This window comes from Phalaenopsis equestris, unplaced genomic scaffold (assembly GCF_001263595.1).
Source record: "Phalaenopsis equestris unplaced genomic scaffold, ASM126359v1 Scaffold000385, whole genome shotgun sequence".
Taxonomy (NCBI): Eukaryota; Viridiplantae; Streptophyta; class Magnoliopsida; order Asparagales; family Orchidaceae; genus Phalaenopsis; species Phalaenopsis equestris.
This window is the reverse complement of record NW_018164827.1, coordinates 132993-150896: the sequence shown is the minus strand read 5'-3', so window position 1 is coordinate 150896 and position 17904 is coordinate 132993. Positions and strand designations below refer to the sequence as shown.

Sequence of the window (17904 nt, the reverse complement as noted above, 5' to 3'; positions counted from 1 at the left end):
ATACCTCAAAACTTTCTTTGCAGCTTTCTAATGATGTATTCCTGTATTACTTTGATACCTACCCTGTATCCCGACAACAAAGCTAATGTTTGGTTTGGTACAAGTATGAGCATACATTAAGCTTCCAACAATAGATGCATAAGGAATTTCTTCCATTTGTTTACGTTCCAAATCATTCTTTGGACAATGCATAAGGCTGAATTTATCTCCTTTTTGAATTGGAGCAATACTTGTTGAGCACCCTTCCATATATCTCTTAAGAACTCTTTTGATATATGTTTTCTGAGATAGCCATAACAAACCTTATGATCTATCAATAAATATTTCAATTCCAATCACATAGGATGCCTCACTCAAATCTTTCATTTCAAAGTTCTTAGAGAGAAAGTTCTTGGTTTCATATAATAAGCCAAGATCATTAGCAGCCAACAAGATGTCATCAACATACATAATGAGAAATATATATATACTGACCTTTAGATATATACACTGATTAACAGTGTTTTCTTTAAATCCAAAGGGCGTGATGATATCATTGAACTTAAGATACCATTATCGGGAAGCTTGCTTAAATCCGTATATTGATTTCTTAACTTTACACACCATGTGTTCCTTTCCTTCAACCAAAAATCCTTCAGGTTGACTCATGTAGACCTCTTCATCTAAATTCCCATTCAGAAAGGCAGTTTTCACATCCATTTGGTGTAACTCCAAGTCATAATGAGCTACTAGTGTCATGATAATTCTAAATGAATCTTTCTCAGAAACTTGAGAAAATGTTTCGTTATAGTCGATGTCATTTTTCTGAGTGAAACCTTTGACTACAAGTCTGACTTTATATCGTTCAATATTGTTAATCAAGACGCGCTTAGTCTTATAGACCCATTTACACCCGACTCTTTTACAACCATCAGACAATTCAACGATATCCTAGAATTTGTTGTGATCCATCAATTTCAACTCATCTTTCATTGCATCTAACCATTTACAAGAATTTGCACCTTTTATGGCTTGTGAAAATGAAACTGGATCTTCATTGACTTCTAAGTCAAATTCGGATTCATGAAGATAAACAACAAAATCATCGGAAATAGTAGACCATTTTTGTCGTTAAGACTTTCTAGGTACTACTTCATGTGGTTCATTTAATGTAGGTTCATTAGTGATAGTTTCATTGTGGGGTATTTGATCATATATTTGTTTTGATCGGGGTATTTGATCATATATTTGTTGTTCTTATAAGTTGTTAAACATTCAACAACTATAGGAATAATAACTTGAGAAGAAATTTTGGGTAAAGGAACTTGAACCCTTATTTCTTTGATCTCCACTTTATGTGGTTCCAAACTCCCAATAGCTTCACCATTTTTAAAGAACTTGGCATTTCCAGCTTCAATAATTCGTGTATTGTGGTTAAGACAATAAAATCTATTACCTTTAGATTTTTCTGGATAACCAATGAAGAAACCACTGGTTGTTCTTGAGTCCAGTTTCTTTTCATGTGGATTATATAACCTTATTTCTGTTAGGCAGCCCCAAACACGCAGGTGCCTTAAACTAGGTTTCCTTTGTTGTCCACAGTTTATAAGGAGTTTTTGGAACTGCCTTACAAGGAATCATGTTTAATAAATATGCAGCGGTCTTTAAAGCATGCATCCACAATGATGAGGGTAAAGAAGAATTACTCATCATACTCCTAACCATTTTCATTAGAGTACGATTTCGTCTTTATACAACACCATTTTGTTGTGGTGTTTCTGGCATAGTGTCTTCACCACATATTTCATTAGTTTGAAGGAATTTAGCAAATGGACCTGGACATTGCCCAGATTCATTGTAAGTTCCATAATATTCACAGCCTCTATCAGACCTGATAATTTTTCACTTTTCTGTTTAATTGTCTCTCAACCTCAGTTATATACCCCTTTAAGGCATCTATAGCTTGAGTTTTTTATGCAAAAAGTAGACATACCCATAACGTGAAAAATCATTAATAAAGGTGATAAAATATTTCTCTCCACCAAAAGATGAACATCAAAAGGTCCACTAATATCAGTGTGTATAATTTCAAGGAGTTGTGTACTTCTTGTGGCGGCTTTCTTAAGTGTGTGATTTGTGTGTTTTCCTTTAATAAAATTCACACAAATGCCAAGATCAGTAAAATTTAATTCATTAAGGATTTCATTCTTTACTAATCTTTCAATTCTTTCTTTTCATATATGGCCTCAACATTTATGTCATAAATAAGCTAAACTTTCATTCATAAAACCACATTTAATACCAATATTATGATGCAAAGTCATCAAAGTCTCAAAGAAAAGGTTATCAAGTTTCAGCTTTTATAGACAATCACAAAGAATAATAGAACCTATGAGTTGACTGTGTTTAAAAAAAATGAAACAACCATTTTCAAATTTAAAGGAGTATCCAAAAGAGTTAAGTTTGGACAATGAAATTAAATCACAAGAAACAGAAGGGACAAATGGGACATAAAGTGTCTGAAAAAGGTATACATGATGTCCAATATCTAAAATCAACTGATATGTTTCAATAGCTTCAACTGGTGCTTTGACTCCGTTTCCCATGAAGATGAACTTTTCATTTGGGTTTATGATTTGGGTTGTAAGGAATCCCTACATCGTATTAGAAACATGAGTGGTACAACCAGAATCAATCTACCATGTATTATAATGAACTTCTGCCAAATTTGATTTGAAACATAAAGAAACATAGTGTTTACCTTTCTTTTTAAACCAGTTTTTGCACATTTGACACTCATTTTGATAATTTCCAGGCTTTTTGCAAAAGTGGCACTTAATTCCTTTATGTTCCTCTTTGTGAATTGGGGCAGACGACACATTAATCTTTAATGGTCCTTGCTTGCTCTTTACATTCTTCTTTCCAGGTTTCTTTACAAATCTTCTTTAGTGACCCATGAGATTAATGGATTGATTTGCTCCTTTCTTAAGCCTTGCTTCCTCTTGAATGAGCATACATTGTAGTTCATTCACATTCCACTTATCTTTCATAGTGTTGTAGTTCATGTTAAATGGACCATATTCAGAAGGCAAGGAGTTAATGATAAATTGCATAAGAAAATTTTCATTCACTTATATTCTCAGGGCCTTAAGTTTTGCTGCTATGTTCATCATTTCAACGACATGCTCATGTATAATACGAGAACCATCAAAAAAATTGGTTAACGTACTCAATAGTGTCCCAACAAGAGACTTATCAGCAGAGTCAGACTGAGAACAATTCTCAGCAAATTTCATAAATTCCTTAGCACTTTCAGTGTTAAAAAATGTACATTTTATGTTGTTTGCTATTGTCATTCGCATAAACATTAAGCTTAATTTGTTCGATTTTTCCCAAGCTTTATAGAAAGATATTTGCTCGGCACTGTTAGAATTAATAAGAGTAGGAGGTTTCTCAATTGTGAGTGTCAAATCAAGATCAAGAACACCAAGGTGAAACTAGACTTGCTCATGTCATTCAAAGAAATTAAGCCCATTGAAAGTTTGAACAGATGTAGCTTGTGAATGAAGAGAAACAGGAGTGGTTACTGCAAATAAATAAAACATGCTCGTAAACATTAAACTTACATAGATTCTCATATAAAATCAGATTAAAATAATAATCATAGCAATAATAGTGTATTGAAATCTCCTTTGGGTGATATAACAATACACGATAATAATCATAATTGATGCTTGACTTAAATTTAATATAATTGGCAATTGTTTATACTCAAATTAGACATGTCTATTATCTTTGGATATATAAATATGTCTTAACTAAGTGTATAAATAAACTACAATTATATTCAAAGATTATAAAACAAATGATCAACCTTTGGGCGATCTAAAAATATTTTATAATCAATGAGTTTTAATATTTTTGTAATGAAATGTTAAATTATTTCATAACAAGCATCACATACTCGTGAGTAATTGAGTTTATTTAATTTGACGTCTATTAAAATTATTAATTTAGTCACTTTGGTGACTAACAAATTAAACATAACATAAACATCAATTAAATAATAATGTCAATCATATCAATTTACTTTAGTATTAGTGAACAGATTCAAGATCTAATTCAGAGCAGAAATTTAATATAATTAACATAAATAAAATTATATGAAAAATCATAAATTTAGTAATCATGACTCTGATACCACATGTTAGAAAATCATGTTTGAACTTTATGACACAAATTCTAAAAATACATAATAGCCAAGATACATAATAACCAAGATCTTTAAATGCATGATTTCTACATATCCATAATAAAGTTACACATACCTGTTACAGATGGAGTTTCTCTCTCTAATCCCTTGAAATTTTCTGTATTTTCTAATAGAAGGAAATGTACGGGGTGTGTTAGGAAGAGAGAGGACTCATTCTCTGAATCATGCTCTATTTAACCACCATCCATCAAGGGGGTTGCAAACCAATAGAATTTATGATAATTTAATAAATTAATTGATTTTTTTATTATTAAAATCAATGACATAAGTTAGTAACTCTTATTCATTTAAGGGATTACATTAGTTATAAAATAAATATCATAAGTTATCATAAATTATGACATGAGTTATGAGTTAAGAAAATTAATAACTTAAGTTATCAAAATAAATATCATAAGTTTTCATAAGTTATGACATAAGTTATGTGTTAAAAAAATAAATAACTTAAGTCATCAAAATAAATATCATAATTTGTCATAATTTATGACATAATTTATGAGTTAAATAAATAACTTAAGTTATCAAAATAAATATCATAAGTTTTCATAAGTTATGACATAAGTTATGTGTTAAAAAAATAAATAACTTAAGTCATCAAAATAAATATCATAATTTGTCATAATTTATGACATAATTTATGAGTTAAATAAATAACTTAAGTTATCAAAATAAATCTCATAAGTTATTAAAATAAATGTGAGTCATAAATAAAAAAAATATAACATACCTTATATATGTATTTATAATATCACCATATTCTACTATCTCCCATATAAATAAGGAGATCATTTAATGAATAAGAAATAAAGTATTAATTCTTTAATGTTTACCTTATATAGATATCACAACTTATGCTCTATTACTTTGGGTTTGATTCATAGACAGCTCGGGCTTCAATGTCCTAAAACATGTGGCTAGTGTGAATCGTAAAACAGATAAGAAAAGGAGTAGTGCATGCAGAAGAAACTCACAACATATAGACTGCTAATATGGAGTGCACAAGAGAGTTCTTGAACCGACAGATTGATATGTCCTAAAGTATACTTAATTTTATTTATATTTGCACCTATTTATGGATGAAATTACACTGTAAGAAAAAATATTTATGTGTTTTTCTTGCAAGTACAATAGGTAGGACACATGGAGCAAAGCAGAGCTAAAATGGAGCGAAGCGGAAGCAAAATAAAGCATATCAAAACCAGCAGACTGACGCCTAGGCTTCAACCTTTGGGCGACAAGGAGCTCCACTTACGCACCTTAGCACTAGTTTATAGGGTGCCTAGGCGCCAAAGCCCAGCCAGGCAACCCGAGAAGGTGGGCCTAGGCGTCACATGCTGGGCTCCATGGCGCCGGTGCCTATCAAAATTATTCCTATAGTAATTTAGCACGATGAGGGGAGTTATTTGACAGACTTTAACACTTACAGAGGGTACTCTTGGCCAAGGGGGAAGCCTTGGGAAGTTGAGGAAGGCACAAGAGTCATAGCTAGATCTAGTATTTTTAAATTTTTTGAGAGATTGGTGAGGAATTTTGGGAGAAATCTGTAATGTGATCTTTTCAACATTACAGGGAGCACTTGGATACATTGTTAAAGGGACTCTTCATCTCCTTTCAGAGGAGAAATAAGTATCGTGTTACCATATATCTTGTACTTGTTGTAAACACATATTTAGTGGATTTCCATGGTTAAATGATGAGGATCTATGGTGTTCTTCATGCTTTGTGTGAAGTTTTTTTTTATTTTTCTCTTGTGATGAATAAGTAGGATCTGTAGGATGTGTAGAATGATTTTAGAATTGGGTTTTAATATCAATGTGATAAATATTCTTCTGTGCTTCATTTACTTTTCGCACTAGTGTTGTGATCCATTAGGACTCGAGAGAGTGGTGGAAGAACAATTAGAACATTCACATTGTTCTGTAGGCTATAATGACAGTAGACTATAGGCAATGTAAATAGATAAGGAAATACACGTTAATGGGTTCAATTTAGAGTTTAAGGAATTAAAATTAGGTTAACCAAACTTCTTTATGTGCTTGAAAGAGGGTAATCAAGATATATGCTCTTATTTGTCACTAGCCACAATAGTTATTCATAGTATTTGATCCTATAATCCACTTATGTGATCACAAGAGAAATGTAACTTTATATCGTGATATTCACCTAACCAATTGCTCTATTTAGGATTAGCTTTAGACTTAGTGTTGTAATTTAGGAGTGGTTGTTAGAAAAATCACCTTAATTGAAAATTTCAAGCTAAGACCTATAAGTATTATAATAAAACTTTTCTTAAAGGAGTCATTACCTCAATCTATGTTGGATCGATAATCTAGACTCAATAGAGCCCAATATTACTGAAACCATATGTATACTTATGTGAGAAACCCAAGTGCGTGAGAACATCTAATTTTAAGAATTCAATCAAATTGCTGGGAAGCAGATCAAGTTTTCTAGTGTAATTATTAGGACTTACATAATTGTGATTATCGCTGGGGTGGATCAAGTTTCTGGCACCGTCTCTGAGGACTCGACAGTAAAGAACTTTAAGAGAATTTTAGTTGAATCAATTAGACTTAGATTTGGAAATTCGCATTGTAATTTTTTCTTGTAAGTATTTTTTTGTGAGGTTGAAGAAAAAATGGTAATTTTTAACTATTTGTGTTAAACTTACCAGTTAAAACTTTACTTATATATGTGTAGTGCAGGAGCTGCCTACAATTCAAAAATAGAGAGAACAATTAGAAAAATTAAAAAACCAAAAAGTCTTCATAAACTTGTAGAAGAGATGATGAATATTCAACATAACAACTTAGATAACCAAGTATCAATTAATGAGCATCGTAATGTGCATAGACTAGTAAGGAATTACGCTAATCCTACAGCAGATAATATTCACTTAAGTATTCAAACTCTTGTCGTAGAAGCTAACACATTTGAACTGAAACATGTCATTATCCAATGGAGCAGAACAACTAGTCTGAGGATCTGCATTTACATTTAGCAAGTTTTTTAGAACTTTGTGCTACATTTCATTATAACGATGTGTCAAATGGCACCGTTAAACTTAGGTTTTTCCCTTTTCGTCAAGGGATAAAGCTAAAATGTGGTTAAACTCATTAGCATCTAGATCAATTAGGACTTGGGGTGACTTATCCCGAAAATTCCTAGCTAAGGATTTCCCACCTTAAAAAATGCTAAACATAGGAATGATATTACCTCATTTTGTTAGTGTGAAGGTGAGTCGATGTATGAAGCATTAAAAAGATTTAAGGAACTTCTTAGGAAGTGCTCATATCACGCTCCGACCGATTGGTTAATCATTCAAACTTTTTGCAATAGTTTAGTAGGATCCCTTAGATCTATTATTGATGTTGTCATTGGATGGTTCACTCATGTCAAAGCCATTTGATGAGGCTTACTCTTTGATTGAAGAGGTGGCTAGAAACAAATTCCAATAACCTTTCGAAAGGGTAAATCTTAGAAAGGTAGTTAGTGTGCATGGTATTGATGAGCTTTCAATTACACTTCTTAGGTAGCATCAATATTAAGAAAGATAGATCAATTTGGAATAAACCAACCTCAAGTACCTCAAATAATTGAGTAAAATTCATTAGGATAAATGGTTGATTCTAGTACTTCATCATTTGAAACCTTAAATGCAATTAACAACAGACCTAATAACTCTAATTCCAACTTCTATAATCCAAGTTAGAAGAACCAACCTAATTTTAACTTGAAGAACAATTCAGGTGGAGAAACCAACAATTGGGTAATAACCAAGCAAATCATTTAGGAAATTGGAATAATTAGGATAGTACTAACTTTAGACCTTCTTATGGATTAGGCTTTAACAATAATCCACAATTTAAGGAGAAGAATTTGTCTTTGGAGGAGATTGTATTACACATGGGTAATCAACTGCAAATTCAAGGTGCAACAATAAGAAATATAAAGAACCAATTGAGGTAAATTACTAACTCGCTTAGCAATAGGCCTCAAGGAACTCTTCCTAGCAACACTAAGATAAACTCCAAGGAGAACAATAATGGGCATATTAAAGTTGTCCAATTACGAAGTAGAAGAGAGTTACAGAATATAGTTTGGAAAGAGATTGAGGTTGAAAAAGAGACTGTGGAAACTAAAAAACATGAGGAAAATATTTCCAAAGAATTAGAAAAACTAGTCTCTCCACTAAGAATTACCTAGAAAAACCACCACCTCTATTTTCTCAAAGACTTCGACAACATAAGTTGGATCAATAATTTTTAAAATTTATAGAAGTATTTAAGAATTTAACTATTAATATTCTTTTTGGTGAAGCTCTAAAGAAAATGCCCAATTATGTAAATTTCATGAAGGATATTCTTAACTAAAAGAGGAAGTTTGGAGATTATGAGACAATTGCACTTAGTGAGGAGTGCAGCTCTATAATTCTAAAGAAGCTTCCTCAGAAACTTAAGGATCTTGGGAGCTTTAATATTTTTAGAAGGTTATGCGATCTTAGAGAATTTTTTTTGAAAAAGCTTTATGCAATCTTTGAGCAAGTATAAAACTTATGCCATTACCTATTTTTAGAAGGTTAGGATTAGGCGAAGTGTCTTCTACCATTGTAACTCTTCAGTTAGTTGATCGATCAATAACTTATCCAAAGAGGTTATAGAAGATGTTTTACTTAAAGTGGATAAATTCATCTTCCCTGTTGATTTCATTGTGTTAGATATGAAGGAAGATAAAAAAATTCCAATCATTTTAGGTAGACTTTTCCTAGCTACTGGACGGGCTATGATCAATATGCAAAAAGGTGAATTTTTAATGAGAGTAAATGATCAGGAAGTTACATTTAATGTTTTTAAATCTATAAAATATCCTTCTGAAGTTGAAGATGAATGTTTTTGGATTGACTTAATTGATTATTTGCATAGTATCCATTTTAGAGAAAGTTATGAAGTTAAATCAGTAGAGCTAGAGTTAGATAACAAGAAAGACAGACTTTCAAGATGAGTTGGACATATTGAGTACAGAAGGTTCAAAATTTGTTGAGGAGAGGTTTGAAATTCTATATACGATAGAAAATAGTAAACCACTTATTTTTTTTGTTAAGGAACCCTCTGAACTTGAGTTGAAAGTGCTTCCTACACACTTAAAATTTGCCTATTTAGGGAAGTCATCGACATTATTAGTTATCATATCCTCAGATTTAACTCATTTGCAAGAGGAAAATTTGATGAAAATTTTGAGGAATTATAAGAAAGCTTTCAGAAGGAATTTAGTAGATATTAAGGGAATAATTCCCTCTATTTGTATGTCTGGGATCCTGATGGAAGATAATCATTAACCCCAGTTTGATCCTCAAAGGAGATTAAATCCAGTTATGAAAGATGTAGTTAAAAAACAAAAATTGAAGTTGTTAGATGTAAGTATTATTTATCCTATATCAGACAGTGCGTGAGATTAATTACGATACTATGTCATGCATTGTCTGGTAATATTTATCCTATATCAGACAGTGCATGAGATTAATCTTTATATGTGTGTGTGTGTGTGTGTGTGTGTGTGTGTTTGTTTTAACTTTATTTTACCAAGGTTCCTCTTTGTTTTTATTTTTAAGTTTAGTGGTATTTTTATTTTATTTTTATGTTTTTTCTACACCAAGATATGATTTTTTAAAAGGTTAAATATCATTTTTTTTTTGTATTTAATTAATTTCAAAATACCCTTATTTATTTACTTATCCATGCCGACACCCTCTTAACACTCAAATTTTAATATCACATACACAACTCATAAAATTTAAATGGTGTATATGTAAAATCTAAAATTAAAGAACATGCATGTAGAATCTTTAAGATTTAAGTGCTAAGCATGTAAATATTCAAGTTATAAGTGACACTCATGCAAACGTACAAGATTCGAATGGCGTGCTCACATGATATTCAAATTTTGATTCCGAACATGTAAATATACAAAATGATAAGCAAAGTGCCCGTAAATTCTTAATGTTTAGGCATCGAATATGTAAATACATGAGATTCGAGTGGAATGCACATAAATATTTAACATTTAGGCATTAGGCTTGTAAACACATAAAGCTTAAGTGACGTGCATGAGATTGTCCAAGTTTGGGTGACATGAATACAAGAATAAGATGATATACATGTAAAATATTAAAATTTATGCATTTATATGCAGATACACAGGATTTGGGCGGTACGCATGTCACACAAGAATAACTTGGTACATGTGTAAATATATGAGAATAAGGTGACATGCATGTAAATTCCTTTTTTTTTTTTTGAAGTTTGAGACGTGCAAATTCATAAGGAGAGAGCTATATGCGTGTAAATTTTTTTTCTTTTTTTTTTTTACGAGACATACGAATACAAAAGAAATGAGTGGAATGCATGTAAATCTTTAAGCCAGGAAGAAAAGTGAGGGAGAGAGAAACTTGCCTCTGCTTGGAATGTTGTTGGAGAGCTGCAAAGGAGGAGAAGGGGGTGTTGGAGACCTTGACAAAGTGGAGAGGGGAGGCTGCTTGGTTCATGGCAAAACCAAGAGATGACCCCGTATGCGTAACTTTAATAAGGTAATATATACATACATACATATATACATACATACATACATACATACATATATATATCTATATATATATGTGTGTGTGTGTGTGTGTGTATATATATATATATATATATGTATGTATGTATGTATGTATATAATAATAATAATAATAATAATAATGATAATAATAATGATAATAATAATAATAATAATATTATTATTATTATAATAATTATTATTATTATTTTATTGTTTGCGTGTTTTTCTGTCTGAACATGTTTTCGAGATGTAATGAATGCTCTTCTAATCAAAATCGACATTCCGAGCGCACTCGCGTGGTTCGTTTTGTCATCTGGGGTTGTTAGGACCACTTCGTTGACGATCAGGTACGAAACAATAATTCGCGCATTTTTAGCCCGCCCACAAAGCCGTGGCGAACATCATCCCTAGGTGAAATCAACGTTCTGGATGCACTCGCGTGATCTGTTTCGTCATTCGGGGTCATTCGGACAACCCTGTCAACGATCAAGTCAAAAATGCTTCAATTTAATTTTCGTCGAAGTTTTAGTTCGAGATCGATCGTTTTGGAAATTAATTTTATTTTCGATTAATTACAAATCAAATAAATGTGTGAACGATGTGAATTTTGATATTTATGTGCGTTAACTGGTCGACTCGTGATATTTTTGCGTGAATGTACGAAAGTCATAATGGATTTTCCTGAAGCTTCTAAATCCCATAGGAACTCATCCTCGAATCCTCACAAGTTGGTATGAACCTTCCAAGTGTTGGAGGTTTATAACCAACTGCGTAGGATTTCGAAGAGAGCTAAGAAACAATTTGAATTTCTATGCAGGTGGGTTTCATCTCTAGTCTTCTAGGATAGTCAATGAAAAGTCTTATGGCTAGATCCTAAGCACTAAGAGGAGAAAAGAAAGACCTCACCAAAAATGAGATCAACACGACCTAGAAACTGCTTCAATTTCAATACTCATCTCTTCCATCACTAGAGGCTAAAATTTTACTAGCTTCAATGTGACGCCGGGCCTTTATATTAGCGGACTAGGCGGTGACGCATAAGTTAAGAGAGAAATGAACCGTAAATAATGTTGGTGCATCTGGTTTGCTCCACACTTTACCTCACCATATTTAACCTTCGTTTCCTCTAACTTATTGAAATGGTGAACTGAGACTAGTTTCGCGGTCATTGGCACAGGGGAGCCATTGAAGATCTTCTTACTTATAAACTACTATCTCACAACTCCATCGAGGCTTGTATCTTTCATGTAAGCAAACAACGCTCTTAAATTGCATGCCTTTGGAAGAGTTTCATTTTCTTAATGCTTATACTTTCACGCTCTTTCCATCAGCGTACTACTTCACACTACTTTACAGTTCTAAATATGCGAGCAATGCTATATCTTTGAGTAATAATGAACAGTTATTATTATTATTTTTTTTTGTGAAAAAGTCAACTTAACTTAAAATTTTTGACTTTATTGCATTACTCTTTTCTCAATAAAAAAATGAAAATGTTAAATGGGCTCTTTTTCAATAAACAAATTTAATAAATTTACGCAATCTTAATTTAGTCGATCTAGTGGATGCGATATTCATTAAAATTATTTTCTTTGACATAGTTTGTTAAACTTGTTAATAATATATTGTTTTGCTATCTGTTTTGGGATTTAAAGTTATGTGAGATTTAATAAAAAAATGTTACAATTGATGATAGAAGCATTAGTTGGATAATTAATTGCAATACAGAAGCAGGGATGGTCGATTCGGGTTCTAGAAACCAAAAAAAAAGTTGTATTGGACAAATGGGGACGAGGAAGGGGAACCCTTCATATTGAGGGATTTCAAATGTTGAAGAGAGAGAGAGAGAGAGAGAGAGAGAATCATGACGAGTGGTTGGGAGATTTGGGTTAAGGATGCTATGAGAGAGGTTTGATTTGATAAACTACTGATGTTTGATTTTTTTTCAGATTTAGTCATAAGTACAAAATGAGATTGACCAGACATCAAGTTTGCCAAGTTCTAGTTAGAATTATGCACCAAATAATGCCAAAATATGTATGAGATGTTTGGTTTGTTGAATTTTGAGTGAATTACATTTTTAATGCATTGTTTTTAAAAACAATGGAGTTTGGTTGGAGGAAAAGCAAATCAATCCACACTTAATTCAAATTTTATGAATTGCAAATTCACCCAATTCAAACGAATTTAAAGTAAAGATAACAAGTTTGCAAGATCTCAACTCCACCAAAGACATTGTATGTGTGTATACAAAGATAAGACCACGCTTGATTGTTTTTTTTGGTTGTTCATTATTGTATCTCTTTTCCTATTGCTCAGTTTGGGATCCATTTTGCCTTTTAAATGTAATTTTAAACGAAACAACATTATAAAGCAATATATTTGAAATAGATATCTCGTTTGAATAAAAACCTTTCTTGCAATTTTTTACAAAAATGAAAAGCAAAAATAACTAGTCAAGTAAAAGAATTAATGGTCCTAGAGGTAGGTACACAACAACATCATCATTTTTATTATCATTTTCATGGTTTTCAGGCTGCCTGAATGTCATTGGAGAAGCAAATCTCTAAGCTGCACATTTTTGTTCTGATTACATTTGACTGTTTTGTTTGCTTACTTTGGCTACGGAAGTCGAACAAATTCCTCAACCTGGACAAATCCTCTGCAATCAACGATGACAATGGAAAACATGAAGGCAGTGCTAGGATTGTCAGAGGCAATAGGAAGACGATAGAAGGATACAACAAGGAATACCTGATTTGCCCTTGTGATGAGGTTTTAGTTTTTTTGACTTTTCACATTCAAAGACTATTTGGTTGGAAATAGGATTTAGTAAATCATGCAAATCCGGAATTATCAAGTTCTAAGATGATTAAATCCTGAAAACTGTTTGATATGTTAGTAAAGACTGCTTGCCATTTTAAAAAGATTTAGTAAAATATATCACGATTTATTGAACATCCAAAAATAAATATTAAAGATAAAATATAAATGAGTATTCAAAGCCTAAAAAAATGCATAAAAAAGAGGCATTTACATTAATTAATGATTAATTTTTAAACTAATTACTTATTAATCAACAATCTAAAATTAATTAATTACTAATTATTTAAATTTAAAAATTAATTAGAATTTTATTAAATAATTTTAAAATTAAAATTTTATGCATTAATTAAAATTAAATAATTACATATTAATTAATTTATTTATAAATAATTTGATAGTGTACAAATTGTTTATTAATTAATAATCAATTAAAATAATAAAATTTTGTTAAATAAAAATAAATCAAAATCATAAATCAATCTTTCTACTTCTCTCCGAAGAAAAAATTTTGCATCCAGCATCTTTCGATAATCGGAACGCGATTCAGAACACCGGAACGGAGGAAGGTCCTCGCGATCTGGAAACGGCGACGACGGAAAGGGAGCAAGCCGTGCTCTCAAAAGAAGCCTTAACCCTAGCCGCTTTTGACGGCACCGACGACCTAGAAACTCGTAATACTCTGTTTCAGTTTCAGCACTCATCTCTTCCATCACAAGAGGCTCAAATCTTACTAGCTTGAAAGCGAAGTCACGTTATTAGGCGTTGACGCCTTGATAATGACGGACTGGGCGGTGACGCATAAGCTATGGGAGAAATGGATCGTTAATAACGTTGGCGCATCTGGTTTGTTCCGCACTCTGCATCGCCATATTTCACCTTCGTCTCCTCTATCTCTTTGAAATGGAGAGCTGAGGCTATTTTTCCGGTCATTGGCCCAGGGGAACCGCTGAAGGCTGCCTTACTGATTAACTACGATCCCGCTGCTCCATCGAGGCTTGTATCTTTCATGTAAGCAAACGACGCACTTAAATTGCATGTCTTTGGACGAGTTTCTTTTTTCTCAAACTTTCGTGCTCTTTCCGTCTGCACACTACTTTACAGTTCTGAATGTAAGTGCAACGCTATATCTTTCGGTACTAATAAATAGTTTTTTTTTGTAATGTGAAAAAGTCAACTTAACTTAGAAATTTTGGAGGGTATTGCATTACTCTTATCTCAGTAAAAAAGATGAAAATGGTAAATGGGCTCTTTTGCAACAAGCAGAATTTAATAAATTTATCTAGTCTGAATTTAGTCGATCTAGTGGATGTGATATTCATTAAAATTATTTTCTTTGACATAGTTTATTAAATCTTGCAACTGTTTTGCTATCTTTTTTGGGATTTAAATTTTTGTGAGATATAACATTAAAATGATACTATTGATGCTAGAGGCATTAGTGGGGTAATTAACTGCAACACAGGAGCAGGGACGGTCGATTCAGGTCCTAGGAACTCAAAAAAAGGAAAGTGGTATTGGAGAAATTGGGACGAGGGAGAGGGAACCCACCACATTGAGGATTCCAAACATGGAAGAGAGAGAGAGATAGGATCATGATGAGTGGTAAGGAGAGTTGGGTTATGGAAACTACGCGGGGTTTTGATTTGATAAACTACAGATGTTTGATTTCTTATCAAATTTAGTAACACGCACAAAATGAGATTGAACAGATATCAGTTTTGCCAAGTTCTAGTTAGAATTATACACCAAACAACACCAAAATATGTATGGCATGTTTGGTTTGATGAATTTTGCTTGAATTACATTTTCAACCCACATTTAATTCAAATTTGATAAATTGCAAATTCACCCAATTCAGGCAAATTTAAAATAAAGGCATCATGTTCATAAGATCTCTGCTCCATCAAAGGCATTGTATGTGTGTATAAAATCTTCCTCTGCTTCACTCTCACTCATACTCACCGATCGGTAGTAGTCACCGCTTGTTCGCTCGCCCTTATTGGCAATCCTACTCGTAACATCCCTTAATGTATTTTAAAGCAATATCCCATTTTTATTTTCTTATAATCAAACATGAATGTATGATATCTAGAATTTATTTTTACAATGAACCATACAACTTTGACTTTTTTAAATATAATATAGTTATTTTACATCATATATGAAATGCTTGTGAATTCTATATACTTGGAAACTAAACAACCTCTTAGTAGAAAGTTATGGCTGAATGGTTTGGCCCTACTAAATTGTTATTATTCTATTAATTTCATGTTGTGATTGTTCGGCAGCTGGTTTTAGCTAAATAATTTTGGTCTTTTAGGCTCCTCTCCTTTTTAATTCATATAGAAATTATATTTTGTGAATCCTTAGAAGTTAAGGAGTTTACTTGGGAATTGTGTATTAGGAAATGGGCGGATTTACCATATAGATTCAGGTGGACATGTTTAGTTCAAGTGAATGCTTTTTGTTAAAGTTGAGCTTTATCCTATGTCAAGATTGTTTAATTTGGCTCAATACTAATGCAATGCAATGTAAATCTCCAAGTGAGTGTAATAGGCTTGATCACATTTTCATTCCAATAGATTTTAAGAAAATATACAATGAAATAAGGTTTCTTTGTTTTTCCTTCCCAGATCAATCACAAAATGTTGCTTTACAAATAATGTTAGTTCACGTTTTCCCCTAACAAAAAATCTCATGTTTTGTCTAAGAATTAGTCTACGTGTTCCAACCAAGTTTCTAGTATCTACCAGTTTTGTCTCATCTTTGCTTTGAAACAAGGATCCTACTGTATTTCCTCTTAAGATATTTTATTTCATCAAAGGTTAAGTTAATTTTTTTTTTTTTCTTTTCTTTCAAATCAGTATCTACCAAAAGTATCTACCAAAGTTAAATGCAACACTCGAAACTTATGTTTGAATATATGTATGATGAAGTGCAAGAATCTGACATCTATTTGGGTGCCTGTTTGTAATTCTAATTTCATAAGCATTTTAATGTTTTGTATAGAAAAAGAAACTGTCTTGCTTGTTGTTCAAACGAGAAAAGTGTTAAATTTGTCTCCTAACTCTTTTTAGTGGTCATTTTAGTCCCAAAATCAATAAAAATGTCAATTTAGTCCCCATTTTTTTTAATGAGGGCTAAAATTGTCCTTCTTAGGGACTACTTCAGCATATATTAAAAAACTTTGTGGGCTAATTTGACATTTTTAGACTTGAAACTAAAATGGCCCTATGTAAATAATCAGATGCATATTTTGACATTTTGCTCTTTTTCAAACTAGTGGTTTGTTTTTCCAATTGTACTAAACCTTCGACATTGCCAACTGTCAAGTAACAAGATTTTTCATTGATTGTGTGAAAATGTAATATCATGATGTTAATAGATGTTAATGAAGGACTTGAGGCTGTTCGACTTAAAGTTCTATAATGATTCTTAGTACCCGTTCACATTTATTGTTGTTATCTTTTTAGCTACTTTCGAGTTAATTGTCATATGAACTGTAAATGAAACATTCCACCTAATCAAACTTCACAAATTTCTTGAAAGATCATTCAAAAACTTGCATGTTGCATTTGACCACCATGTCCATTTTATTAGAACTGTGATTCCTCATTATTCAACGGGGATTGGAGCTGAGATTGTAACATTCAATTTGAGCATTATGTCATTATCAGGAGGCTAACCTGGTAAATGAGGAACGAAACTCCTCTTTCCAAAGCCATAAGACTTTAACATCTTGGGAAGCAAAACCAAAGACGAGATTGAGAGACAAAGAGATCGATTGAGGGTTCAAATCTTTTAAATTAGGGATTTGAAGTTTTCTAGGGAAAGGCGATGCCACTTATAAAGAGTAGCATCCTGCGTCTTAGGAACCAAATGAGCAAGGAAGGACAATGCTTGCAAGAAGTAGATGCTAAGGAGGTGACATCGATACCTTGCGTGTGTGTTCTATGCAAAGGAGAAGATGAGGCAAATCATGAGTGAGTAAATGAGGATAAAGCAGTGGGATGCGAGCTCTTATGCTAAATTTCTCACAAGCTTGCACATCGATCGTGCCTCAACATCGAGCAGGGAGTACGTAAGAGGAAGTTGACGTCAACCGGAAGCGAGTTGATAGAATGGCATTTGCGGCTTGGCTTTGGAATTGAAACCTGCTTGCAAGCAACACGTGAGGAAGAAGGAAACTGTGAGGTTAGTTCTTTTTTTGTAGTAAGATATATATATAT

General features: G+C 32.4%; 1 protein-coding gene across 1 annotated transcript in view; it reads left to right on the top strand.

Annotated features, from left to right (window-relative positions):
* The first annotated feature begins 14176 nt into the window (after nucleotides 1-14176).
* LOC110026611 overlaps nucleotides 14177-17904 on the top strand; it is a 14213-nt gene continuing 10485 nt past the window's right edge. Inside the window, exons 1-2 of the mRNA XM_020727616.1 lie at nucleotides 14177-14518; nucleotides 14614-14683. Of these exons, the coding sequence (XP_020583275.1) occupies nucleotides 14452-14518; nucleotides 14614-14683 (137 nt within the window). The 5' untranslated portion in view covers nucleotides 14177-14451. The remainder of the gene's footprint in view (nucleotides 14519-14613; nucleotides 14684-17904) is intronic.